Consider the following 27,648-nt stretch of genomic DNA (forward strand, 5'->3'; position numbering starts at 1 on the left):
TAGATCAGTGACGCTATTCCCCTAGCCTTGCGTGAGCAAGGCTTTAGAAGGTCATCTCCGTCTTTCCTGTAATGAAATCTGCTCATACCAGACGTGAGAAGTCATCTCAGAAGCAGATCACTCGGCAATTTGCAGCCAAGTGAAAATGATGATGGAATTTGTTTCAAAAAATCACTATATGTGAATTGCAGTAATCTCTTGTAGGTTTTTTAATTCCCAGATTTAAAAGAATCTGTTCTCATTTTGCATTTTATCTGTTTTATCAGAATAAAGAGGAATGGATTCAATGCCATAATGCAAAGACATAGTTCTGTAAACAACCAAGGGAGGGTTTAATAATGTAATGTCTCTGGTATATAAGTGGCTGTTTGCCACTTACTCCATTTGGCTTTCTGCTGAGAGCATGGGCTTCATGTGAGCTAGCCTAATTGCTACAATTAGCAAAATTAAATGGCTTATTGTGTATTAAGACAATTCTTCCCACATTCTGCATTGTTATACTACAGAATTAGTAATTACAGTGTTGGGCTTGTAAATTCATGGACATGTGTTGTGATTATTTTCATCACGCACCTCTTGTAGGGACTCAACCTAAATAAGCTTGTTTAGATGGATGCACAAATGCAATTTACTCTGCTTCCCACCATGCACAGGAGCAGGAGAGGCAGCAGTAGGACCCCAGCAATCTGCTGAAGTCTTTTCCTTGGCATTGTGCAGGCAGTGCAGGGGGTGCAAAGTAAATCACAGCATCTCAGTCACTCCAGATTGCCCGATTTCAGAGATGGAGCGGAGAAAGGGCAGTGGCTTTGGGAGCTGAATCACTGGCAGAGCCAACAAAATCTCAGTACACCGCCACTTTTAAGGCTCTTAAGGAGTTGTATGATCAAATCACAAACACTTCAAAATTGTTTAATTTGGGTTCTAAAAAAACCACCAGGCTAGTTGTGAATATTTGCTGGCCAATAAAAAGCAAATGAATATATTGTGTGATTGGGAGTCCCTTTCCAAATAAAGCAGCACTCATACTTTTAGTACCACTCATGAATTGCTCTTTTGGGGAGATAATGATATATTGGCTAGACTATCATATATTTTAAACAAATTTGGGTTATATAGCTATTCACCACATATTAAAAATTGCAGCTCCAATAAAATTTTAATTTACCTCCTCTGCTTTAAAGTTTACAAAATCAGGCAGCCGAGGCCTAGCATTTAATTTTGGAATGAAAACTTTCTCAAATGTTATAGAAATTAATTAATAGAAAATTTGTTGATTTGCCAATGAAAATAGTGTTTATATGCCACCAAGCCCATGTAACCCAAGCACAGACACATTGTTCTAGCACAGGAAGCATGTTTAAACTGACATAAACAGAAGTGGAAACGAGGTTTTTCATTATTAAATCTGCATGAAAAAAGTATTGCACATATTTTCAAATAATTCATTTTTTAAAAAAAGATTATCTTTTTATAGATCAAATTTCTTTTAAAATAAGACAAAAGGTTTATCATACATTTTCTTTTATGTTTTCTGAATGAACATGGGTATGCATTACCTCTCCTTTATCTAATTAGAGTAGTGAATACTACTTAAACTGTCTTTTCTATAACATACAAATCCACAACTCTCAAAATTTTAGGACCAAGTCTTTAACCAGATAAGTTACTGTTAAATCTGATGGCAAATTTGTTTGATTCATTAGAACAATGCTTACATGACTCTTACTTCTAACAAAGAGATGTGATTGCTTTTCTTTACCAGCATATAATTATGAACTTTTTCATTTCCGTGTTATTCTGGAATGAAATTTAAAAGACCTGATTTTTTCATTATTTCAAAAGCAGAAGTTAAATTTTTTTACAATTCTTTTTTTTTGCTATTGCTGTCTTAATTGAACGTTATTAATAGATCTTAAAACTGTCTGTGGTAAAAAGAATAGTGCATATTGATTATTAACTGTCTGTAAGGCCATCATGGGATTTCAGCGTGGACTATGTTTAATCTTGACAACTTCTATAAAAAATTCTTACAGCTTTTAATGCGACTGTTCACAGCAAAGCAAATTAAGAAACTGTCCATGTAGTCATCTGAGCGTTAAGATTTCAGTGGCCATCCTGTTCTCAGTGCAAGTATCACTGACATTACAAGCATAACAGAGCAAGATTTTGGAGAGCAAATTTTGACTCGGTATAAAATGACTTCTCCCCCTTCCTCAAACAGCCAGATTAAATTCTGAAGACAAGCTGTATATACGTACTGCCACATATGGCGCTGTGCACTCAGACCCTGCAGTAGTTTGCTTAAGATAAATTTAAAAACATTATTAAAAAAAATGAAAAATGCTGGGAGAGTAAAGAAAGTAAATGCTAGATATTAAAAACCACATGGATAAATAATGCCTTTGTGTCCTTCCTTCCAAAACCAAACAAGAGCAAATCAAACAAACTCACCCCAAACCTTCTTCAGAAACCTTGCAATGCAAGCACTGCTCCAGACCGTAGCCCTTTAAATTCTGTACAAAGCAACGTTTCTTCAATCCTGTAAGCCCTGACCAAAGGGCTCAAGAGTGCTGCCCGCTGTGCCTCACTCATGCTAAAATTTCTGAGTCGTTAAAGAAGCAGCAAACACATTGAACTGTTTGCAAAACAAACCCTCACATCTTTGATTACAAAGCTTACCATTTGCCTTGTTTGTAAAGAAAAACAGTACTTTCCTTGTGCGAGTTAGCGTTTGATTCTGGAGTGAAGGCTCTACTGAATTTGAGAGGAGAAAGGACTTGCTCCCAAAATCTTTTTTTAGCAGTTCTTGCAGTGGTATATTTTCTGCCAAAATATGAGTGTTTTTCTCTGAATAATCAGCTATATCTCCATGGAAGGAAGGGCAATCACTTTGTACAAGGCTTCAGGTTTGGACTATCAAAGAATTATTTTATTTAAAAAATTATTATAGAGGCAGTTGGCCACTGCTTAATTTGAAAATACCTAAGACACCCTTGAAGCACGGGTGTTTTCTGATCTGTGTAAAGTTCCCTCTGACTTGCAGATTCCTGCACTTCCACAGATGTTTTGTTTTGAGGAACTTGCCCCAGCAAAGAACAACAGGTATCGAACATTTCACTAATAAAAAAAGTCAACATTAAAAATGGCTAATTGAACGCATACAAATAAACATAGGCTGTGTAACCTTGGCCATTTCATAGTACAAATATTAATAACAGGAAAGACTGACATTTACCCAGCAGCATGTACAGCAGTGACTACACTGGATATACCTGACAGTGAAGGTTACTATATCAATCATCAGGTCTTCTCCATCCTGACAATGCCATTTACAACAGTAACTCTTCAGTTCTGCTTCGCTCTCCTAAAATGGATGGAAATAGTTATAGCAAATTGTTTCTTATGGAATCGCTTGGTGTCTTTACAAGCCACTTACATTTGAAGCAGGATCCGCGGTTTATAGAGTATTCTAAAAGTACCCATGTAGGCTTTCATATGGCATTACACTGCAAAACAAATCCATAATGTGTGAAAACCAGGTTTATATCAACCTGCAGAAGCCAGTTGATAAAATTCATGGACCAATTCTTAAAATCTAAGCTATAAAGAGAATGAAATGTATTAAAAGATTTGAGGTTTATAAAAAGTAACCTTTTTATACCATATTTTTACTTTACAAAAATATTGAAATAATTCATGAGTTTTTCACTCTGCACCAGCTTTAAAAAAAATACTATCAAATTTTGACTTGCACCTTTAATGCATCTGAAAGCACCATCAGGGGATACTTTTAACACAAAGGAGGATACCATTGACTAGATTTAGGGAGGTATTTAAAACCCAAAAGCTCGCAGCAAAAGCACTCTATTACAAGAGATTCAACGTAATTTTTAGACGTATCTGGACACAAGTCTTGAACAGGCAGAAGAGGGTCGTCCTCATAACTTGCTTATATTATACTTCGGTGAATATACTTACTAAGAGGTGGCTGAAAGCCTTTAAAAGACATCACTTTCACCTTGGGTGGGAAAAATCAGAGCTGTCTCTACAGGTTGAGAACTTGATTGGTCTTTCCTGCTTTTTGTTCTGATAGGGCTCGTGCCACTCGTTATCTGTCCCTCAGGCAATATCAACCTTGCAGTTATACAATGTTTGGCACTAGAAGGGTATGGCATGTCACAGTCTCTTGTCACCCCTGCATACATTCACACACTGAATCATGCATTCTCAGTCCTGAAACAGAGAAGTTTCAGTGTGTTCATCTCCTCGTAGTTTCTTCCGAAATATCTGAATGGGGTCCTCCAAAAAGTTTAGAATACGAAAACTATACTTCCCTGTTCTTTTACATATATATATATTTTTTTTTGCAAATTGAACACTGAATCATGATTATCATTTAATTTACATCACTACGTGCTAGAGCTCCTTATTTCTCCTGAAAACCAGAAGTGAGCTGCATAGGATTTCTGTTGAAAATAACACAAAGAACTTAAATTGCATTTAAAAAGACTTTGAAATTCCACAGAAAACAAACAGTTCTGGTAGTATTAGTGTTTATGACCCAATTAATCAGAATTTAGTTTATTTTCCATTGACAGCCTTACAAACATGATGGTGTATCTTTTTAATTAAGAACTATTTTGCAAACCTATTCTAACCTGAATGGTTGATTTATGGGAGTGTTGAAGACTACTATGCTCCTATTTTTTCCCCAGAAAACAGTTTTCATAACAGCAACATTGAGTGCTACAGTTTTGTTATCTTTGAAAAGTTTTTTTTTGTTTGTTTTTGCCATTGATTCTGCAAATATCAATCATTCATTTCTAAAATAAAATGCACTACTGGCTAAAGTTGAAAGCTCTGGTCAGAGCCTTCCTGTTGGTTTGATTGTAAGTACTGTGCAGTCAGAGTTTCATAGCAGCAAGGAGTCGTGGGTGAATTTCCCCGGCTGAAGTAACTGATCTGTATGTGTGGGTCAGGGTTTGGGGTTTTTTGAGGCTTTCAGGCGATGCTGCTGTATCAGTGTCCTGCAGACAGACTGCACACAGTGGATCAAATGATAATCATGATGATAGCCAGACTAAGAACACTACAGCTTGCTGCTCTACTTGTAGTACGCAGTTTAGTTATTCCTACAGCCCTACTGTCAACCCTTAATTTGGACTGTAACGTCGCAGCTTCTTCAAGCTGTGTTTTTGTTTTGTTTACAACGTGGTTTCATATTCCAAGCGCTCCTGGATAAGGGCATCATCTTTATACTGTAGCCGTGGAGGAGCAGGGGAACATTCAAACGCTAAGATCGCCTTCCTCAGGCTCCTGTCCAACACGTGTCTCTCCCACGCTGGGTACCTGTTCCTGAACAGATCGATTTTAATGACAGACTCCTCAATCCTTGGTGGCCGGGATGAAGGTGTGGACGGTGCGGTGGGTCTCACCTGAAACACAGGCACACACCCATCCCTCTCCCCGAATTTTTGATCCCGCTCGCTCGTGACACTCCGGTTGTTGGAGATGGACCGTAGAGTGTTTGTTGCCACTTCTGGGGGTAGGGTGAAGGCAGCGGCAGGGTCCTCACAAGCACAGCTTGGTGACTGCCCAAACCTTGGTCCGTTGGGGTGAAAGAAGGCATAGTACATTAGCATAAAAACAATGCCTGTTAAAAAGCTGCTGAACACTACACACAGTGCTGGTATGGCAAATGCATCAGAGATTGGTGGGGCCTTGTACAGATACCAGAGAGCACTCAAGGCGGTGTTTTCTAAAAGGATCACAAAATAGTAAATGAAAAGCCTACAGCGTGTCCTTCCTTCCTTGACATTGAACCAGCTGAAGATATAGATTATCCCAACAACCATGTCGAAAACTATCTCCTCCCATTTAGTGATGCAAAACTCTGTCTCGCAGTGGACGATCCAGAAGGTCATGATGCACCAGTGCAGCACGATGAAGATCCCAAAGTACAGCTGGAAAACCGAGGCAAACAGAGCAAAAGTAATAACCCTTGCTGCAATTGTGAAGAAATGCCAGCAAAACTGGATTATAACAGCCATATAACTGATGGGTTTCTTGTCATCACGGGAGTCACGAAGGGCCTTTTGGTAGGAAGCCAAAGCCCAAGCCAGGGATACAAGAGATGCTGCAGCAGTAAGACCTAGGAGGAAACAGGAGATACAGTTAAGGCATAATTAGTATATCAGCACTTCGCTGAAACCGGTGAGATCCTTGCTGCTTTAAATGTGCTCTTCACCAGTCACATAATACAATCTCTTACTTCTTTTTAGCTCAGCCAGCACTGAGAAATGGACCTCTACTGCTGAGATTTCATTCCCCTTATAGGCATGCTGGCATGTTGGATGCACACGAAAAAGAGTGGTTAGCAAACTACACTCTGAAATGCTTCTCTAGCAGTTCTGCAGTTCTATGTTGAAAAAAAATCATTAATTCACAACTTTGAGCAAGCTGGGAATAAATGTCTCTGTCAGCTGTGTGATTTAATAGGACCCACTGTGGTTATTGTTTTAAAGAAAGAATATGAATTTTCCAATTTTGATAAGTCATTAAAGGAGCCTAATATAAAGAAACTGAGTCTTTCTAATTAAAATACCAGCATCATATACATATAAACTAAATCATTAACAATGTAAGCATAAATCTACATTTTTAAAATAAATTAATGTAACTCTTGTAACATCACAGTTTAAACTAACTGCCTTACTCTTGCTGGGGGAAAAATATCGCCCATTTTGATATTTCCACCACTTTTAAACAGAATTTTAATAAGCAGTAAATGTCAAAACTTTATTTTCTTCCAGTTGGAAATTAAATTAATTTTAGAAATGTTGGAATTTTCTACTGAATTAAAATTCTGAGTACAGATGCTCCTAAAGTAGGGAGTTATGACTTTATGTTCATATAGCCATTCTGTCTCCTGTATATCACAGAACTGCCTATTTATAAGGCCCTGAAATATAATATTTCTGGAAAACCTGTCAAATATTTTTCACATGAAGAATTCAATATAAAATTATTTCTCATGAGATTTTCAAACTTTTTTGGTGAATTCCTATTTACTTGAAAATATGAAAACCATAAAACAAATTTTTTAAAAAAACCTTTTTATGCTTATTTTGACTGTGTATTATTCTTTTGCCCTCCAGCGGGTTTGATTGTTGTTGGTAGGTAAACTTAAAAAAAAAAGTTGCTTTGCAACTGAATCTAGTTTCTAAACTAATCTGTTACCTCCATACACTATCAGAAAAATCCCTTACGTTCCCATTTAAGAAGTGATATAGTTCAGCATAATTATTCAAATGCTTAACACTTACATAGCATTCTGTTAGAAATGAATGATAATTCTTCTTTACTAGAAGATTAATTTTTATTTACTTACGACTCATATCAAGATGCTTTGGATGGAAATGGGAATTCAATTGAAATGCAAAACCCCAGCCTTTTAAGTGTATTTATTATTTAAATAAAATTGCAATAAATATGTTGTATACAGAGGAAAAATGTATCAAACATTTTATAATTAAAACTGGTTTATTACCAAAGCAAATTTTATATACAGTTAATGAATGAATTCATAAGTCTCAGCATCCCAGACTGAGAATTTATTCATAGGCCATTTAAATATAATGATGCTTCAGCTTACTCTATTTCTAAGCAGTTCCTTAACTTTGAACTAGTTATTGAAGTAAATCAAACTGAAATGAAGTAAACCTTTCTTCTGTCTGCTGTTAAAAGCTGTTTAATCATTTCAACAACCTTTGGTTCTGGATGCATAGACAGTATTTTTCTTCCCTGTTCAATAGCTTTCTTTAGAACCTAACCATCAAGAGTATATTACTTAAATATTATAAGTTTTATGCAAATTTTGTTAATACAGAGTGGTAAATTTAAGCCTAAATACACGTTGCTATTCATTTTTGAAAAAAAAAAAAGTATCTCTTAAAACAGAAAAATCTAGGCTATGGATATAATACCTGATTCTGAAGTAAAAAAGATCTATTTAAGCAATCCACCTGGCTTAACACACTAAGATTTTGCTCAGTAAGTAGTACGGAGGGATTCATTGCTTTCCGGAGGGACTGTGTTTGCCAGTGTTTCTCCCTCAGTCACTGGCAGGGTGCTAATTATGTTGTGAGCTCCCATGAATTTAAAACCCCTTTGTTTTAAAAACAAAAATAATCATAAACAATCAGCAGAATATAGAACAAACTTAGGATTCCAGGGAGAATTTTTAATAAGATTTCATCATTTTTCTTCCCATGCAGATGCCTGGATGCCAAAACACCAACGTTACTTCTGGAATCCTTCACGGAGGGAACAAACTATCAGCGATGAAGACAGGAAGGAGACGTGGTATAAATTGTTATTTTCATTTCTGACATGTATATTTGCTTTTCACTCTGGGCTGCCTTTCAGTGACCATTATCTCTGGAGACAATGCTAACAGCTGAAAACCTATGTTCTCGTTTTCCTGTAAGAATATTTTAAGTATTGAAAAAAACACAGTTCATTTCCCTTATGAAATGAAAAGTTTGGAAAGGTAGATGAACAGGATAAAGGATAAGAGAATCTTTCAATACAAATGAGCCACTCTGAGCAAGAGCTCAAAAATAGCATTATCAGCACAGGAAGGAATAATGTGAGAGAGAAATCCATGTATTTTCTTTGCAAATTTAACTTTAATGACCTCACACACTCCCCTAGAGGTTTGTAGAGATATCATCAGTTTTGCATTAGGAGGTGTAAAATCATTCAGTAATGCACACAGGCTGTTCCAAATAAAATGTTAAAATTCATAGGAATTTCCAATGTTGTAATGCTAATTAATTCATAGTCATTGTCTGGGACAGAAAGAAACAAGTACAATAGCAATGTAATTCTTTTATTTAAATAGTCATTAATACGGAAACATCCTTTGCTTTTACAGAACAAACTCAGGGGTACTGGCATATATTGGAGACAAGGAAATGTACAAAAGGGAAGAACTGCCAGTTAAAGTCTATGTATCTACTCTTGTGCTATTGGCAATGGTGTTAGGGATATAGAATTAAGATAGAGCTAAACGCTTCATGGGCACTATCCATTTTTCTTTACTGATGAGACCAAGCACTAAAGAATTATTAAAAGTATAATTAATAATGAGAGCAATAATGTAAAAGTGATGCAAATGGCAGTTTGCTAATAAACAAACGTCACTATATAAATAATTCACTGGGAATGGTTAGAGATAAAGTGAATTATTGTAGCACTGAATGGATAATTCATTAATTAGAACATAACAATGCATTTGCTGAGTATGTGTTCATAGAAACCTCTTTATCTGTATTTCAAAAGAAGAACTAAAATAAATTTCTGTTACTAGCAAAACAAAACTTTAAAGGCATTAACACAGCACCAGGAAAAAAGAACAGAATGTCCTGTAGACCTTATGGAAAACAAATTGTAACAGTGCAGGTGGTTTAACTTCTGCAGTCAGGAAGGCTTATTTGCCTTTCAGAAATGAACAGAAAAGATTGGACCGTGATCTGTGGAGCCACTGTTCATGAAGAACAAGCACCAGCTTTCCCGCTTGCTCAGCTGCAGCCTCCGCGCTGACTCTTCGGGCGCCGCAGCAGCTTTCTGGTGTATTTGACAGCCTTGTATATCAGAGTCTTGTATTTGGGGTCTTGATCTTGGAAATTAAGATTAACTAGCCATTCTCAGTGAATATATACTCAAGAAACTATATGTTCATCTGTTACAGACTGTTAAAAGTCCAGGAAAGCAGGAATTCTGTAAAATGGCCTTAGGAAACATGAAAGCATATTCCTCTTTCTTCCTTTTCTAAAGGTAAACCTTCAAATTTTTTCTGCAGTCTGATGATTCGGTCTCTAAAGTTCTGTCCTGAAGAGTAAAGAAATGCAGGCTTTGCACAGGAAAAAGATCACTTCACATATTGCATCAGGCAAAGGATGCTTTTGTTTGTTTCTAAAATGGACACCTGAAAAACTCTGAATAGCAATTAGTCGGGAGTGTACCTACCCACCTACAGCCTTTGTAGCTTAGCCCATCGACAATGACCTCAATAGTGAGACTAGCCAATAATGCATTGTATCAGGACAACTTTCTGGCAGGAACTAATTAGAATCTGTTTTGAGTGAAAAAGACAATTTAACCTCTTTTATTCTGTTAGCAATTTGCATTACTTAATTATATTATTTGTATAGAGGAATGACAACTTTGTAATTACAGATGAGATTCAGATGTCCTTAAGATAGTGCACTTCCTGTCTGAACACAAAGAACAGAATTGCCTTGATTGAATTACAATTTTAACTTCCTTCCCTGGAAATGATTCATTTCTCCATATATAAGAGATGTTCTTGCATTTCATAGAGCGTGGCATGTCTGTACTGGTACTTTAAATATAATACGTAATGCAACGAGCTACAGCTCATTAAAGACAACATAAAAAAACAGGAACATGACTTTCACAAGTGAAAGCAAACATATATGAGGGAAAATAGAATGTATACAGAGATGGATACGTTCACAAATGTAATATTATTTCAGGGAAGCAAGCTCAAACAGCTACAGGACAGCCAATGAGGTTCTCCTCAACTGTATTTGTAAGAAATCTGACTGAAATGTCATCAGTAATCCAAACAGAATTGCTCACAACAGGTAAGGGTTTTCCATATTATATCTCTGCTTGGCAATTCACAACTTAATTGTATCCTGCTGACATCTCTACCTTTGCATGGTCGTTCTCCCAAATGTGCACAATTTATTTAACTTTGAGGAAAGCAATTCAATGTCTAAGCAGCATATATGATTTGCTAGTTTGTATTTTTCTCCCACTCCCACAATATAATCTTTAGACTGAGGTGTAACTGAAAAAAATATGGGTCTCATTCTCACACCAATTTTATCTTACTCCTGATTTGTACTTGAGAGAGGAAAGGCATATTCAGGTCCATAAACTACTTCTTTTCTAATCATATCAGTCCATAAATCCTATATAAAATAAGTACAAAACACCTCAGTTCAGCTGAAAATCCTACAAATTAATGAACTGATCAGAGAAAGTGCTCCTTGACATTCAACCTGATTTCAGAAATCAAACTCCTGCCAAGGCTTCTGTCTCTTTTTAAAAATTGTACTAATCTCATAATTTCCAGGAGTAAATTCATGTAAAAGCAGGAATGCCAAACACAGCAGGACATTTGGGCATGACAACATTGCCTGGGATCTGGGACCATGAAATATTTTTTAAGAAAGACTATTTTTATGAGCTTCCTACCCAGCTGGAGAAGTGACATTATATGTATCCAAGCTTCCAGGTGCTTCTCTGAACCAAAGCCAAGGATCTCTAACATTCATAGTCCTCCTTAAGGCCTTAACCCTGTAGGAAACAGTATATCATGACTGCATTCCTCCAGCTTCAGAAAATGGCTTGCTATATTCACACAGCTTCTGCCATACAGCTCTGCAAGTATAGCCACAAGCTTGATGTTCACGGGGAGGCCTTGCAGGCAGCTTGACAATAGTCTATGGGTTTCTGCACTAATTCCTTTATTCCCATACACTAGTATGGCAGTGTACAACATGGTATATATACTGTGCTTCCACACGTGGTTTAATACACAGGACGCTTTGCATGCTTCAGGGGCAGCTTTTGATTGCATCAGGGACTGTGTCCCCAGGTTCTCAGTATGTGTTTCATGCCCATGGGTCTCATTCCCTGGCCAGTGCTGTGAGAGGAAACCTAAAGATGAAGCTTACTTTTCTATGCTTTCCTATTATCTAAAGGGATAACAACATGAACTCTTGCCCTCACCTGGGTTATTTCCTTCCTCGATGACTGCAGATGTAGCCTGCCGGGGTAAGCTGTAGCACTGTAATGAAGTATCCATACTGGAATCTGTCCTTACAGCCTTAAGCGTCTGTCATCAGTTTTCATAGTCAGGGCCATTTCATGTACAAGGATCCTTGCTGACACAGTCTTTGCTGGCACGGTTCTTTTTTCAGAAGAGGGAAGCACTGCTAACTTAATGTCTGCAGCCAGGTCCAACCCCTAAAATATGCTGTACACTGATCTTAACATATCTTTCTGTACTCCAAGGCTTGTGGCCTTGCTGTCCAGGGTCATTCTCCATAAGCATGTTGCCAAGATACCTACCACTTTCCCACATCAGCAAGTTTGTCTTACATTAGCTGTCCTAAATCATAGTCGAAGGCTTTCTATGCAATTGAAACAAGCTGCTTGAGGTCAGAAAGGGACTTTTTTCTTCTTTCTTAGGGGCCACTAGATCTGATTGTGCCCAGATAGAAAAGACACCTTACTGAAATATTCCACTTGTGTAGTTTTGCTTAGAGTGTTCGTTACCCAGAAACATGGGAGTGATAGTGTCTGAGGACGCATTTCTAGTAGTTCATATTTCCAGTGTTTGCCACAGGCTGCATTCACAACTGGGGATATTCAAGGCAATATAGACGGCTTCATCAGCTCATCTGCCAACATTTGGCTTAACTTTCTCCCGCTGCATACTGGGGTGGGGTAATGCAGCATAAGGGATGACAGGAGCTCTTCCTTGTTGAAATGTAAGTCATATTTATGCCTGATATTACTTCTCCTAAGTGTTACATAATGCTTAGAGAACATGCTAGCATACATAGGAACAATTTCTCCCATGATTACTTTCAGCTGCTTTCTATAGATACTTCTGGTGAGACAACTTCCAGCTGTTTCTTTAATTTGGCTCTCCACAACGGACCTTTGCCCTGGAAGTCTAGAAACATTATATACATTAAATGTTACTTTCAACCTTACTCATTTTACCTACTGCTAAATTTTTTTCCAGTGGTGGTTTGGACTCTGTGTAGAGGACCAAAGTCAACTGACAAAAGTTTGGCTTATTGTACATACCTTTAGCAGATTCTAGAGTCCGTACCAGACACCTGCCTAATGATTTGCCTCTTGCTGCACTCAATGTCATATCCACCTTAGCAAATCTGTTAGACATACTGTTGAGATGTTTCTGCTGAGCAGCAATCCTGGTCATCATAGCTTTAAACAGGTCTACAGCTGAATGATGATCATAATTTTATTTCAAGCTAACATCAAGAACGGTTTCCCTTTGCCTCTCCCCCAAATCCAAATTAAGTCTTTTACCCAAATTTTCTTGTTAGTATCTCAGGAGTTCTTTTGGAAACTATGAATAAAATCTACTACAGATAAAGAAAGCCAAGTTAGCATGCAGGGACCACAAGAACCATGAAAGTTGGACCTCTCCTGTCTTTCAAGAGACAGTAATTCAGGCCTCTCTTTCTCCACAGACAGCTAATGATGAAAGGGTTTTGGGTCACAACAACCAAAAGCTCTGCTACCTTCTCATCAATCTGTAAAAGTAACTGACCCTTTAAGATACTTGAACTGAAGTCGCAGTCAGAATATGCTAGCTAAGGCCAGTTACTAGCTGAGTGAGCATCCCGGTGATCTCTTCTCCTCCCTCACAAGTACATTTTCCTAGTATTTGTTAGTTTCTTGTTCTACTAAAGATGTGTTATATTTATAAATTACAATTCAGGAGTCCTTATTAGCTATTAATCAAGTTCAGTCCTTCACAGGCAGTGACAACCATCAGATACTCATATATGTCATGCAGTCTGTATGCTGTCAGGCTTAGCAAGACAGCATGAGATCATTTCTCCTGTTAGGAAGCTAAGCTTAGACTTCTGTACTTTCACAGCTAGACTCCATGCCTGTTAGGTAATTTGGTATCTTTATATTCCAGTAAAGTATGTGCAGCATAAACACGCTCACTGACTCCAGGCTCATTTCCATGATTTGTACATTTCTTTTTGGCAAAAAGTGCTTTTGATGTCTTGAGGCTGCTGCAAGTAGCTTATAGTAATCAAGGGATTATCTGGAGACTGCAGCAACTCCAAGCAGAACAAAACCCCTGCCATTACCTCTTGAGGAGAAACAACATCATGGTAACATAAAGCTAAGCTAAAGACAGGGCACCATCTATGGGAGAAGGCTCCACCTGCACTGCTTGGTTCAATGCACTGCACATATGGACACCTTCCATAAAGTCAATGGCAGAAGCAGTAGCACTTCTCCCTGCTGCCCAACAGGAGAAAGAGAAAAAGATGTAGTCTACTAGACACATAAAAAATCCTGTTAAAACATAAGTTTTGAGGAAACGCCTTTCTGTGAATCCACATTTCTGTGATTTTACCTTTATTTTTCTGTTAAGCTTTTATATGCTCTTGCTTATGCAACTTCTGGACAAAGTTTCTCATGGTATATTACACTGATTCGGAGGAACCAGCCACACAGATTTTCACTCCACGGCTGCTAACAAGATCAACTGGAATTCTTTTATTGGAAACACTTTGGGAAAATATTCATCAAGTGAAAAAAAAAAAATGTACACAGTAAATGCCATTTAGATTATTTCAGTATTTTATGAAAACAAAATATATTTTTTCTTTAGGAATATGCAAATTTTTTTTTTAAAAAGACATTGTACTTAGTCGACAGCAGTGTACGAGCATGAATAGGGAGAAAATTAGTATTAGTATTTGTTTCTTTCCCATAGTCACTGTGGTCACCCGTCCCAAGGTCTGTATGCTGTCCTTCCCAGTTCACAGGGCAGTGGCCTGCCAGACCCTGGCGGCTGGCTCGGGGCCGCTGCGGGTATGCACTGAGCCCGTACATCAGAAGTTGGCAGGAAAGTAAAACTTCAGAATAACAGCTCTCAAAGCAACAATACCAAAGCCAGAAATAAAACAGTACATGATTTGGAAACTAATCCGTTAAAGGGAAAACATGGTGGTGCTAGAAACAGTATTGGTTTCCTTATCAATTCTGCATAAAACTGTTTTCTAAAGGCAGCAGGCAGGCGGACATGCAGGGCGGCCTCCGTGAGGAGAGGTCAGGGGCTGCCCGGCGCCGGACACAGCTGGACACAGCCAGTTCCAGCCGGTTCCAGCTGGTTCCAGCCAGCTCCAACTGAGCCACTGCAGGACACAGTTGAGCCCGTCAGCCAAGATGGCAGTGCCTCTGGGAAAACAGATTTAAGAAAGGGCAAAAATGCCCGATAGGCAGAGGAGTGGGGGGAAGAAGAAAGGGAGAACAGCAGTATAAGCACCAGGGTGAGAGAAGAAGGAGGAGGAGGAGGTGCTCCAGGCGCCCGTGGGAGAGGACCATGCTGGAGCAGGTATTTCCCTGCAGCCTGTGAAGGACCACGGTGGAGCAGATATCCACCTTGCAGCCCGCGGATATTTTGTGAAGGAAACTGCAGCCTGTGGAAAGCCCACACTGGAGCAGGTTTATCCTGAAGGAACTGTATCCCGTGGGAGGGACCCCATGCTGGAGCAGAGGAAAAGCGTGAGGAGGAAGGAGCAGGAGAGACAAAGTGTTATGGACTGACCGCAACCCCCCATTCCCCATCACCCCATGCCACTCAGGGGGAGGAGGCAGAAGGGTCAGGAATGAAGGAGTGAAGTTGAGGCTGGTAAAATGAAGATGCAGGGGGGAAGGTGTGGTTTTAATTGGTCTTTGTTTCTCACTATCCACATCTATATTAACTGGCAATAAATTAAATTAATTTTCCACAAGTCGAGTCTGTTTTGCCCATGATGGCAATTGGTAAGGAATCTCCCTGTCTTTGCCCCAACCTACATAGTTTTTCACCCTATTTTCTGCCCCTCTGCTGTTGAAGAGGGGGAGTAAGTGAGCAGCTAGGTGGGCGTCTGGCTGCAATCCAAGGCCAACCCACCATAACCGATGATCTCACTGCAATATATTTTTGCATGCACAAACCATACATGTGGTCATTAAAATGCAACTTTCAGGCTTCAGCGGCCAGGCTGTATCTCCTCCTTCCAGGACTATTCAAGAAAAAGACTTCCTTGCACAGGGATACATGGAAACATACCTCAAACTTCTGTAAACCCTCCTTCCTCTGAAATGTGTCCTGCTACCTGCTAAGACCCTATAAGGCACCGGACACCTCAAAGAATGGATGTCTGAGAATATCAAAGCTGCCACATAATTTCCTGAGATTTAGATAGATGATGTGGGAGCAGAATGCACCTAATACCTGGGAGGACTGGAAAGTTACTACAGTAATAGTTTTTCTATGTCTGTTTTTTCTTCTCAATATGCAATGATACTATAGAGATCAGGGTATGATCTACAAAGAAGACTTGATGGTTAGTTGTATTTCCAAGTAGTTGTTTTTAAATTAATAGAACATACGTGTGTCCAGTTATGTAAAGACTAAACGCTAGAAGTGAAGGAGACATGAACTCTTAATCATCTGTGTGGCTAAATAAATATCCATAGAAATATCAAAAGCATGGACAAAGCAACTTTAAAACAAATTTTAAATACCTGAAGGCAATTTTCCTAAGCCTGAAATGAGCTGGTGAAAGATATACATTCTTATTATTAACCAAGCTGCTGTTTTCCACAAGCATCCCACAAGCAAAACAGCCTGAAATGACCATACTGGCTGCAATATGGTGGAACATATCAGAAATAGTATCTGGCAGATCCAAACTATTTCTTCTAAGTATTTTTTTCAAGAGATACTGAATATCATAAAACACACATAGCAGTATCACACTAGCTCTAGAAATGTCTGTTGGGGATTTGGAAGAGGAAGGGCTAAATCAATATTTCAAATACACCAGAGATTTATTTTATTTTTTGGATATTGCACTAGCAGTGGCCAGCATCCAACACACGGAAGACTAGAAGCCAAGACATGTTTTGGCATGAAAAATATCCCAAATACCTTATACTAAGTCTTATTACAAATCAATAGCATGGGACCAGGTCACTGGCAACAAAACACTGACTCCATGCAGAAAGATAGCGTGGGGCCATTACTCCCTTTCAATCTCCTTAAGCCATAAGTTTAGGATTGGCTTTCAGTGGTTCATAGGCTCATATTGGCTTTCTGAAAGGGGATAAATTTCAGCCTCATTAAGCAACTGATATTTCTCCTACTTGCACATTAAAGTCATTCTGAAGTTAGTACCTTATTTGACACAATTTGTCTAAGAAATATTTTATATATATAGCATTTTTCTGTGTTTGCCTTTTAAGCTTCTCTAAGCTTTTCAGCTCTGAAGAGATGCTGAGGATAATGCCTGATACGGTGCTCAGGGACAAAAGGCAATTAGTATCACTCTGAAAAGGAAATTGATTTAGCATTTGTGCAATCCCTCTTAGCAGAGGGAAAACTGGAGCTGTTAGCTTTGTCTGGTACATGATGCTATTTAAGTTTCCTCTGGATCAAACTGAAATATTACAGTTCTCATTCTTTGTTCTGTTTCTTTCAGTCTGAAAAACTTCAAAGACATTTTCACAATAATTCATTAAATAGACTTATGTTTCTGTTAGTGGAAAAGCAATCACTAACCTCCTCTCCCCCCTCCCAAAAGAAAATCCATATTTTCACCTACTGTGCAGATAACGTAAATTGAAGCAAAGTCTAACTAACCTATTTGAAGAATATTCAGCATATTCTGGGAAGTCTGGAGATTAATTCTGGTTCTACCTCATGCCCAGCTTTGGATTATTTTAGATGTCATGTTTATATCTTTGTCTTCAATATTAGTTATAAAGCCATTCCTTATCAGTAAGGAAGATCTACAACTGTATCTCTACCTATCTCTGATATATCTAGAATATATCCACATGATATACATAGGTAAATATTATGTATCTGTCTACACTTTATAAGTACAGTATGTTTAGATTTATATACTACACACAGACAGATAAACTGGCACAATTTGAAGACTCCAAGAAAAATAATGACTCAACATTTCCTCTGAAAAGCTTTTTCAATATTTATATGTGGTTGGTGCCAAAAAACTGCACCTCATGGCAAGATTACATTAATCTAATTTCAATTTCTGGTGCTTGTCTAGAAGATTGAAAAAGCTTCCCTGGCTCCTGCTATCAAACGTTTTTTTCATGTACAAGTACCCATAGAGCACGATCGAATTATTTCTTCAACCTTTCCCCGATATTCTGGGCTGATCAGTCCCTTACAGTCTTATATCCAAATGGTTGATTGATGGGCTCTGGGACCGTTTTGTTCCCCTCCTTTGAATTTTCCTCAGTAGCTCCATCCTCCAGGAGGTGTGAGTCACAGAATAGGACACAGGCTTTTAACAGTGGTCTTACTGGTGGTGTTCACAGCAGTATGTGTCTACTGCATATCTTCCTTCTACAGCCATGGGTCAAAATAAGGCTTGAAGCCACAACTTGACACTGAGATCCCACAAAAAACCTCTTCTCTCTGCTGACTGCTGTGCCACCTTCTGAATTACTGTTTTTTTGAGACAGAGATTTTCCCATTCTATAGGTGTAGTCTCTGTTTCGATTCCCAAATACACTTTTCTGTATTAAAACATAATTAGTTGGATGTGATAATTTTGACCAAATGATTCAGATCAACCTGTGATGGTAACCTGTCCTACACACTATTAACTACCTGCACATCTCTGTGCAAAGCCTGGGGAAACTTAACCAGTCACTGGAAACCCAGCCAGCAAATATTATAGATCATCATTCATAACTCTATCAAAAAAGATGAGAGCAAGGACAAGTGTTTGGTAGGTGCTGCTAAGCATTTCCTCACTCATTCTTTCCTAATTTTCATATCCATCTAGAAGACAGCTTTTAGTTCATTTAATGTGAGCTCTACTCACTTCTACTTCCAGATCTCATATGATTTTAAGTCCCATGAACTTAAAAAAAAAAAACCCACTGTACTCATTATAGTTTCTGTCATCATTTTAACTTATAAGCTTGTCAATAACAGGTCTGGGTAACAAGACCTCACCTTTATGAAACAATTGTTCGCAGAATTCTGCTATCTAGACTCTAATTCTTTGTTAGCTGAGTACGCAGTTAACCTTTCTATTATACTGAATTAATGTCAGACTAATCTATACTTATTTTTTAGCTCTGTGCACCTTATCTTTTATCATTTTAAGACTTGTTTCTTTACGCATCTGCACATCAGTCTGCTCCATGATAATTTTTAAGAATGATCAAGTGATTTCAACAGAACTTGACGCAGAAATATATGTCTCAAAGATACGAAGTTCTGTAAAGTTCAGGCAAAACAGCAGCTAAAGAAGGGTCCAAAGAAGTGTTCCCACTGAAAGGAAAGCAGACTTCAGGCATTTTTATGCCTGAATTTCAGGCAGTTTTTGCCTTCAGGCATTTTTATTCCAAGAGCCAGGGACCAATTAGTAAGTGAATAAATATGTTCCTGGCAGCTGGCAAATCCATGTAGATATAACTTTGAGCTAACCCCAGCAGATATTGCCTCTTACCCATCCAAACCCAGAGTCATGAGAGAGAACTGGGAACAAGGCAGGGAGTGAACAGTACAGTGTAGCAATCCAGGGGATCTGAGGAAAAACTGGAGATATTCTGATGGGAATGGTTAAGGACAAGGTAGGAGTAGCCTCACTGTGTGAAAAGGCTATGAGGACATTATGTATTTATTCCTACAGCAGGGATAGAAAGAAGCCAGTAGGAAATAAGGCTTCATTATTTTTGCTACTTGAAGAACCTATGAAATTATATTAATAGGCATTCTGCTTTTCTGGAATTCACCTGCTTCTCCAATATTTTGTTAAAAATTAATGTTTCCATGTCTGTAGACATCTACAACAGGGTCCTCCAAGCTGGAAACAGTATAGTTCAGGCTGGAAATAGAACACAATGATGGCCCCGTAACTGGAACTCAAAGACTCAGATTATGTTTTAGAGATTACTGAGCACCTACCTCAAAGAGCAAAAAAAAAGGGTATTAGTTTTACAGCAGTGTGACTTTAAATCAGGTTCTCTGCAGACACAAAGGGGAAAATGGCAGTCAGCTGCATACCTAATATTTATTTGATTTATTGGTTTGTTGATATGGTGTGACAGCAGATTAGCACGGTATTTCTCTGACACTGAAGATGATCAAGAAGTTATCAATTCCCATCACTGGCACATTTTTGCAAACAGAATAACAATAACAAAGCATTCAATCTACACTAGTAACCTAACAACACTAAACATTTTGATACAAAAATCCAGTCTTTTCCCAACAGCAGGAGCAGTAGCAACAACTGATAAAAGCTCAGAAGCAGCAGCTCTAAGCCCATGGGTGAATACACCACACCAACAAAATGCCTCCACTCTGATCCACCTTAACTGGAGATGACCTTAATCTGGTCCATGCTGGTTTGAAGAGGAAACAGGACAGAGCACGTGCCCACGATTGGGGGGGGTGGTGAGGAATATGCTATTTCCCTTCAACTTCGGTAGTTGTTTCGATGTACAACAGTGAATGACTCTTCATTCAGCCTGCAGAAAAAAAAGCTTATCCCTGCTACTACCACATTTAGGTAACTTGTCCCTCTCAGTCAATTACAAACATAGCCATTCCTTAGAAAACAGGGTTCATAGAGAGCTCTCTGAGCCATGCCACAAATACACTAACAAACAAAGAATCAAAACCAATAGCATGACAAAAAAAATCACATTTCAAGATTTGAAAGGTAATATGGAAATACGCTTCAAAGAGTTCACATTCCCCATTATAGCAAAAAAAACTGTCATGATCTATTTGAGTAAATGATCTTCCACAAAGAGATGAAGTAAATAAGCAAAAGCTTTTTTTATAATTGCAGTTCTTATTAGAGCAAATGCAAAATAACTTTCCCCAAACACTAAGGCATTGGTAGGAAAAAAATATTTCACACTAATCAGAAATCCATTCGGTACGCATGTAGATTGTCTCTACAAGTTTTAATGTCAGGTTACCAAAATAAGCTATATTTTGAGATATTAGTATTTAATTTGAACTCTAAGCACTTTATGGCCTAGTTATACCCTAATGAATTTAACATTTTTCTGTTAGTATTCCTGACTGTTTTGGAACAACACATTATGGACATTGATACTAGCTTAGGAATAAATGCAACACTCTTGCAATAACCTAGTATACTTAAATTATTAATATTATTATTTTCTTTCATCTTAACCTGATTTGGGAGGCAGGTGACAGAGAGACTTTGTTTTGTTTAGGATTAGAACAATATATGAGCACAAACTTACTTAGATTCTCCTTATTCTGTTTTTGAAAAGTAAGATCTATCGAGGTGCAAGAGTGTGAGTCAATTTATGCTTTTTCAGATACTCAATGCTTCCTTGTCCTTTCGCAAAATAACTGCCATAGCTTAAACATCTCATCTCGGTTCTTCATCTTTTCCTTCCAGTGTTTCTGCTCCTAAAAGTCTTCAGCATCACCTGCCTCCCACGTGTTCCCTGAGACACTTCCCTTTCCTCTTTGTCACCTCATCTGCAAGGTTTTCAAACTACTTTCCCAATGCCCCTCATATTTCTTGCTTTTCCACAGGTTTCCCAGCTGCTATATTTGTTTTCTGTAGAGGTGCTCTGAACCCCCAGCCCTGCCTCCTTCCTCCCCATGCCCATCTCACCTGATGTCTCCACAATCCCCATGGCTGTCCCAGCACTGGGACAAGGTGCCCAGGCCTCTGCTTTTAGATACAACCCCTTGATGACTGGGGCATTGAGACCATAGCTGTCTGGTACAGGAAAGTGTGGTGGTCCACCATAAAACCTAGACAGCTGCCATCTCGTGCTCACTTCTCTCAGCTGCAGGCTGTCCCAGCAACTCACTGCTCTGGTGTCCAGCCTGTATGTAGTCACAGACAGGTTGTACCTATTTGTTGTTCTTCAGGCCTTCCCCCCAAGTCAGCTCTTCTGCTTTCCTTAAACAGCCAGTTCTTTCAAAATCCTCTTAAACAACTGGGGTGCTTTTTTAAAAAAAAGATTCTCCTACAGCAATGAATTCCATAGGAAATTAATATTCTTGTTAATTTTAAAGAAAGTGTTAGATTTATTAATTACTTCGTATTTTAATATGAAATGTCGTACTGAAGACAAAGGTCTGCTTGTGTGAGCAACTACCAAGCGAGCAAGGGTATTCACTGCTTCTTACTTTTTCCAAAGCAGCCCTCATTATCTAGGGCATTTCAGTTCACTTTCTTCTGTTCCGACTACCGCTACTTGCTGAATTATGTCATCAGAATAACCCCTGCCCTGTGCCTCTATTCATTTTTATTACCTCTCTTTCTCATAATGAGGTGAGAAAAACCTGAATACAATAGTCAAGTAATCAAGGTAAAGTTCCATAGAATGCAGGAATATGTTTGTAATTATTTGCTGTCACATTGTATTTCTGTCCGCATTAAAATAATTTACGCTATTCACAGAGTATCTAGTTCCCTAAATTCATAATTTAACATTAAAATAGATAAAGTTATAGGCATGATCTCAATACACCCTATTCTCAGTGCAATTGCAGGAGTTCATAAACTGCATATCTCAAAGGCTTATAGGAAATGTGAGTGATGTTCGTGCAAAAGACATTGTCTGCCAATATTCAGTTAGTAAAACACATTATTTCTGTCCCCAGTATAAGATTTCCTGTCCTTTATCAGTGCTGAAAAGGTAACAAAATTTCCCCTTATAGCTCCATTGTATTCCTCTAAGCTCTTCAAGCTGAGCAACGTATTAGCTCCCAGAATGTGCCTATTCCTGTGAATGGGACATTTTAACAATGCTTTGCAGATCTAACACCTTTTCTCAAAATATTTTCATATTCTCTACAGTCATTACATTATTCTTAAAACAGCTCATGAAGAATGTCGGTATGACATCCATTTTCCCAACGGATGAACCAGGGAAAGAGGAACGGAATGATTTGCCTGAAATATCACCGTACAAAGCCTTTTCAAGAGGAGGAACCCAGGAGTTTTAAAGCACAGTCTATTCCCCTAGCCACAAAGAACATGCCTTCAGTGGCACCTCAGTACCACTTTGCAGCAGACTCCTTGGCCAAACTCAAACAACAAATTAGCTGTCTGCATTGGTACTGTGCTTATCAGTGGACTCGAGCACCCTTGTCCATGAGCCAGCATTACAATCTGTGCCCGCACTGCAAAAACTAGTTTATCAGCATAGAGTTGTATCTCTGGAAATTTATTTCCTAAGTGTTCAGGTTACCAAAAAGATAAACAACTTGTATATTTGGGAAGCCAGTTGAGTTCCACTCAATCTACCAAAAGCAACTGGGCTTTGAAAATAGCTCAAAGCAACAAGGAGAAAATGTTTTCACATTAACCTTCAACAATACTGGGCAGCGACAGGGGTTTCCTTCTTACGAGCATGTGGCTAGAACAATTACAATCCAGAACAACCACGATTAGCTGTTCTCAAGAGCTATATAAATAAAACCATCTTATCAACTTACCAGCTTTCTACCTCCCAGATCAAGAAGTACTTAGTTTATCTTCTTACAACTGCAGGTGACGTTCTGTGCCTGTGCTCACCCGAGGAAGTGTTTAACCACTGTCTTTTGAGCATGCTGAGAATGCCTGCCACAAACACTGGCACGCCTTCGGGTGAGTAAGAGAGAAATTTTCTTGAGCTTTTCCAACTTTACATGCCATTCACAAGATCATCACAGCGGTGACAGATTTATTCAAAACTTCACATTTGTGCAAACAAACTTCTAACGGGTTTCATGCTAATTCACTGGCAATTACTGTTAGATGAACTAATTCTTCTTAGATTAGTTTTACAGAAGTGTAAAATTTCAATAGTTTTCCTCATCTGAAAGGGACTTGAGGACCTGGTATTTATGAGCACAAATTCTATGGATCATTAACGGAATTTGGTTCTCTAAATCCTTATGAGCCTTTTGAAAATGTCTTCTCTGATATACTTAGCACAATTATTCAATCAAACACTGTGACTTGAATTTATTATTTCTGGCCAATGGCACATTCCAGCACAGTCACATCTGGTACTTCTGTACTTGTTGCCATAGGGTGTATACTCTCCTGTTTAAATAGCAATTTAATAGCAGCGCAGGCTAAATAAAGATATTGGCTTAAAGCCGTATTTTCTGAAATATTCAAGATGAATGGAGACAAAGATTTGCTACTTGTCTTTAAAAAAAGTTTTTTCCATTTTTAGAACAGAAATCAAGCGGCAATTTTATTGGCATATTTGTAAGTAGCATATTAACAAATTTCCCTAACTCTATAAAAGCTAATGTACACTAGATATCACCAACCTATTACTGCATGGTAACAATGATGTCCTCAAAATAGAAGTCTACAATGTGAGCACTTAAGCTCACATAATGAATGCCAGCCTATCATACAATTATTACTCTGCACAGTGTATAATTACAGAAACTGGAGAATATTCTGGGCTTACAGTTTCTCTATTGTTGGACTGTTTGGTAAACTTGACTGGCAGCTTCTCTGTTAAATTTTTTTTAACCAGCAGGGAATCAAGTCATGCAGTCATTTTGAGTGACAGCTAAAGAAAACTGACTAATAAGCGAACACCACACAATGCATTTTAAAAATGCAAATACCATCCAGAAAAAGGAATTGAAGTAGCCAATTTGTATAATAAATGACTTTGTAAGGCATGCATGACAACAGAACTGAGGAAAAACGGGATGCCAATCCAGGTGGGCTGCAGGCAGCAGGCATCCACAGCACAGCACAGCACAGGATGTCTTTACACCCCAAAAGGCAAACACCACATACCTTGGCTAAAATGCCAATTAATTAAATAAATTGTTAATATAATTAGCTTGCTCATTTTTTGTTTCCTGGGATGAGATTAATCAAAGCACCCTTTGCACCCCTGAGGACAAATGCTTAAATAATCACACATATTTGTCACAGGACATAGAAGTCCTCAGCCCTCAGAGCAGCTGGAGAGTGGAAGGAGGGAGTTTGCCAATACGGTAACCCGGTATAAATTAAAGCAGCTTGAAGGTGGCCGTCATTTGCCTTTGCTGCCAACAGTTTTTAAGGACTATTGATTCAGCTGATGAGCTTTGGAGGAGTGCGGCCACATCGCCTTTCCCGGGGCCATGCTCTTTGCATGGGAGGGAACGGCTACTCGCCTTCCAGAGCATCGTTGCACACTGGAGAGCTCTCCTGCAGTCCCTGGCTGTGAATTAAGGGCTGCTCTGTGGTGGGAGTGATTGCCTGTGCTTGTGAAATAGGTCAGCCTGCCAAGCAATGCAAGGCTCTTCCCTCACTTACAAAGCATCAAAGCCTCAGAAAACCACCTAAGCTAAATGTTTGAGAGAGAAGAGGGTGAGGGAGGGAGGAAAGAAAGTGAGGCAAAGGTTTAATGGGTTGTAAGCAACTAGAAATCACCCGTGATTCTTTCTATGAGGAAAAATAAGGCTCTCCAGAACTGCTTTCAGTACAGGCACAGTCACATGGGAGGAAAAGGGTACTGCAAAGGAACACAAAGATCTGTTTCTTAATACAGTTCTCTTTCTTGTGCTGACGGTACTTGCCAACTTTTCACCTTAGGGGTAAAACCATTTACTTTTGTTTGCTGAATGGTGACCGATGGTATGACAAGGTGCAAAGGCAGCACATAACACAGCAGGATTTGAGTCATGTTAAATCCATCATAAGAAAGAGTTTAGTTGAAATTTGTGAAAAGTCCTGGTTGCAGTTTCAAAAGTAACTTAAACTTGGATCTTTGTCAGTATTTAGGTACTTAACCCCCTTGATATCAGTGGGAATCAGACATGAAAGCACTTCGCATGAAATCCTATGGGCCAAGATCTCTACGTTTAAAAATAAGTTTGCCATAAGACCCCTACTACAGCTCAGAATAAACACTTACACTGAATCCTCAGTGCCAGTTCTGATTCAATTTGGAAAGCTCTTTTAAACTTCAGAGTATAACACTGACCATCACCAGTCACTCCTCCTCCTCTTGCAGTGTAGTCAGGGATTACACAATTATGCAGATCTCAGGCTTAGGATGTCCAGAACTATCAACCTCACAGTGCTTTCTTCTTGATATCCAAGTCTTTACACTTTCTGGAAGAGCTCTGCACTACAAGTATGAAGGACTTGTGCAGCTCACTGTATGAAGCAAGTAGAAAAGGCTATCTTACATCGCTTGGTCTGATTAAGGGTGGGCAGATGGTTGCCGCTAATATCAGGGTTGATATTTTCTAGAAAAGTCTAACTGGCATATCCTAAATGCCTTATTTACCTAGGATTTAGGTGCTTCTAATTTTTTCATTGTTTTTACCATAAATCTCATAACTGGGCCTTAAAATATAATTATTGTTCTAAGGCTAGCATCTAGCAAAAATGTCCTAATGTAACACTAATTTCTACCCCTGCTTTATACCACTTCACAATTAGCAACTGGCACTTCTTTAGAAGCAGATGCTGCTGTGGCTTGCGCAGAGACAAAAACGGATTCAGTGTCTCAAGCATTTCCTGCCAAAGACTGACTACAGTTTTTGAACTGTGAAGACTAAATAGTTTTGGAAATGTAACCTGAGGGCACATTGACCTGGTCCCTTGCTGAGGACATATTCACTGCCTGTCTGGGAAAATTACACTTTCCCCAAGACCTGAACTGTGTTTTCAACAGTAGTTTTCTTCTGCTAACTTTTAAATGTTCAGCCTTGCTCTGCTGTTTCCAGGGGCAGACAAAGAGGCTCTATCTAGCTAAGATACTCTCATATCCTCTTCTGCCTTTGGTCAGTCATGCACCCATGGACTTGCTTCTCCTCTTTGCTGAAGCTCCTACTTAAACAACAACAGAAATAAATGAAAAATCCAAGATAAGGTAAAAGCACCATTTGAACACCATTTGAACAACCTTCTAGGAGGGAGAACACATTGTTGTCCAGAGGCCAATATATTTCTAGAGCAAGGGTCCTTTGACAAATTGCTAATTCCTTGCAGCAGTCCATGGTTTTCACTAAACCCTGTAAAGTGAGTATGAATGGATGTAAGGACCCTTTCCAACTACTGAAGACCTGAGCACAGTCACACAAGAATTTGCTCTACTTGCCACCAAGTGCACAAGTGCTGCATGCTAACTAGCCATAGGCAGAGACAGGTAGAACCACCTACCATGAAATCCAGGCCAATGCAAAGAGGGAGTTATTCACTGTGTATTCAAACTGCACTGTAGGTATCATTCTGGCATATCCTCCCAGGATCATTTTGCTCAAAACATAGCACAATCCCCCATCTGACCAGATATATTACTGGCAAAGACATACAAAAAACCAAGTAGACATGGTCAGCTTTTAATCTGAATTAACTGAATACAGAGGAACAGAAGAGGCAGTAATATATCAAACTGCTTCACTAATGTACAGCCAGCTGAAACATGAAATGGCAAACCCAGAAAACATTTAAAAATCCTACCCATGGTTCTGACAGAGATGAAATTATTATTGCCCGCTTACTGTTTGTGATTATCTTCTGCAATCCAAAGGAACACTGTGCCATAAGTTTCTTTTTTAAAACATTTTCTTTTTACTCAGGAAAAAATCAAAAAATGTCAAACATACTTCAGGAATTTTCAAGGGTAATTGTCAAATCCTACATGACACGGTGTCAGCTTCTCTGTGGTAAATATAGGCTTTTGATCAGCAGACTGTCAACTGTATTTACTTATAAGTCAGTGTTCCTAGAAACACATCTAAAGGCTATACTTAGAGGTTGTGCC

The 27,648-nt window shown here is 38.7% G+C and overlaps 1 protein-coding gene across 1 annotated transcript in view; it reads right to left on the reverse strand.

The window, feature by feature from the left end:
- Nucleotides 1–5,204: 5,204 nt before the first annotated feature.
- XKR4 (XK related 4) overlaps nucleotides 5,205–27,648 on the reverse strand; it is a gene marked incomplete at both ends in the record, with an annotated part of 230,850 nt that continues 208,406 nt past the window's right edge. Inside the window, one exon of the mRNA XM_082315728.1 lies at nucleotides 5,205–6,151. Coding sequence (XP_082171854.1) covers nucleotides 5,205–6,151 — 947 coding nt within the window. The remainder of the gene's footprint in view (nucleotides 6,152–27,648) is intronic.

This window comes from Platalea leucorodia (assembly GCF_965183815.1).
Source record: "Platalea leucorodia genome assembly, chromosome: 1".
In the NCBI taxonomy this organism is placed as follows: Eukaryota; Metazoa; Chordata; class Aves; order Pelecaniformes; family Threskiornithidae; genus Platalea; species Platalea leucorodia.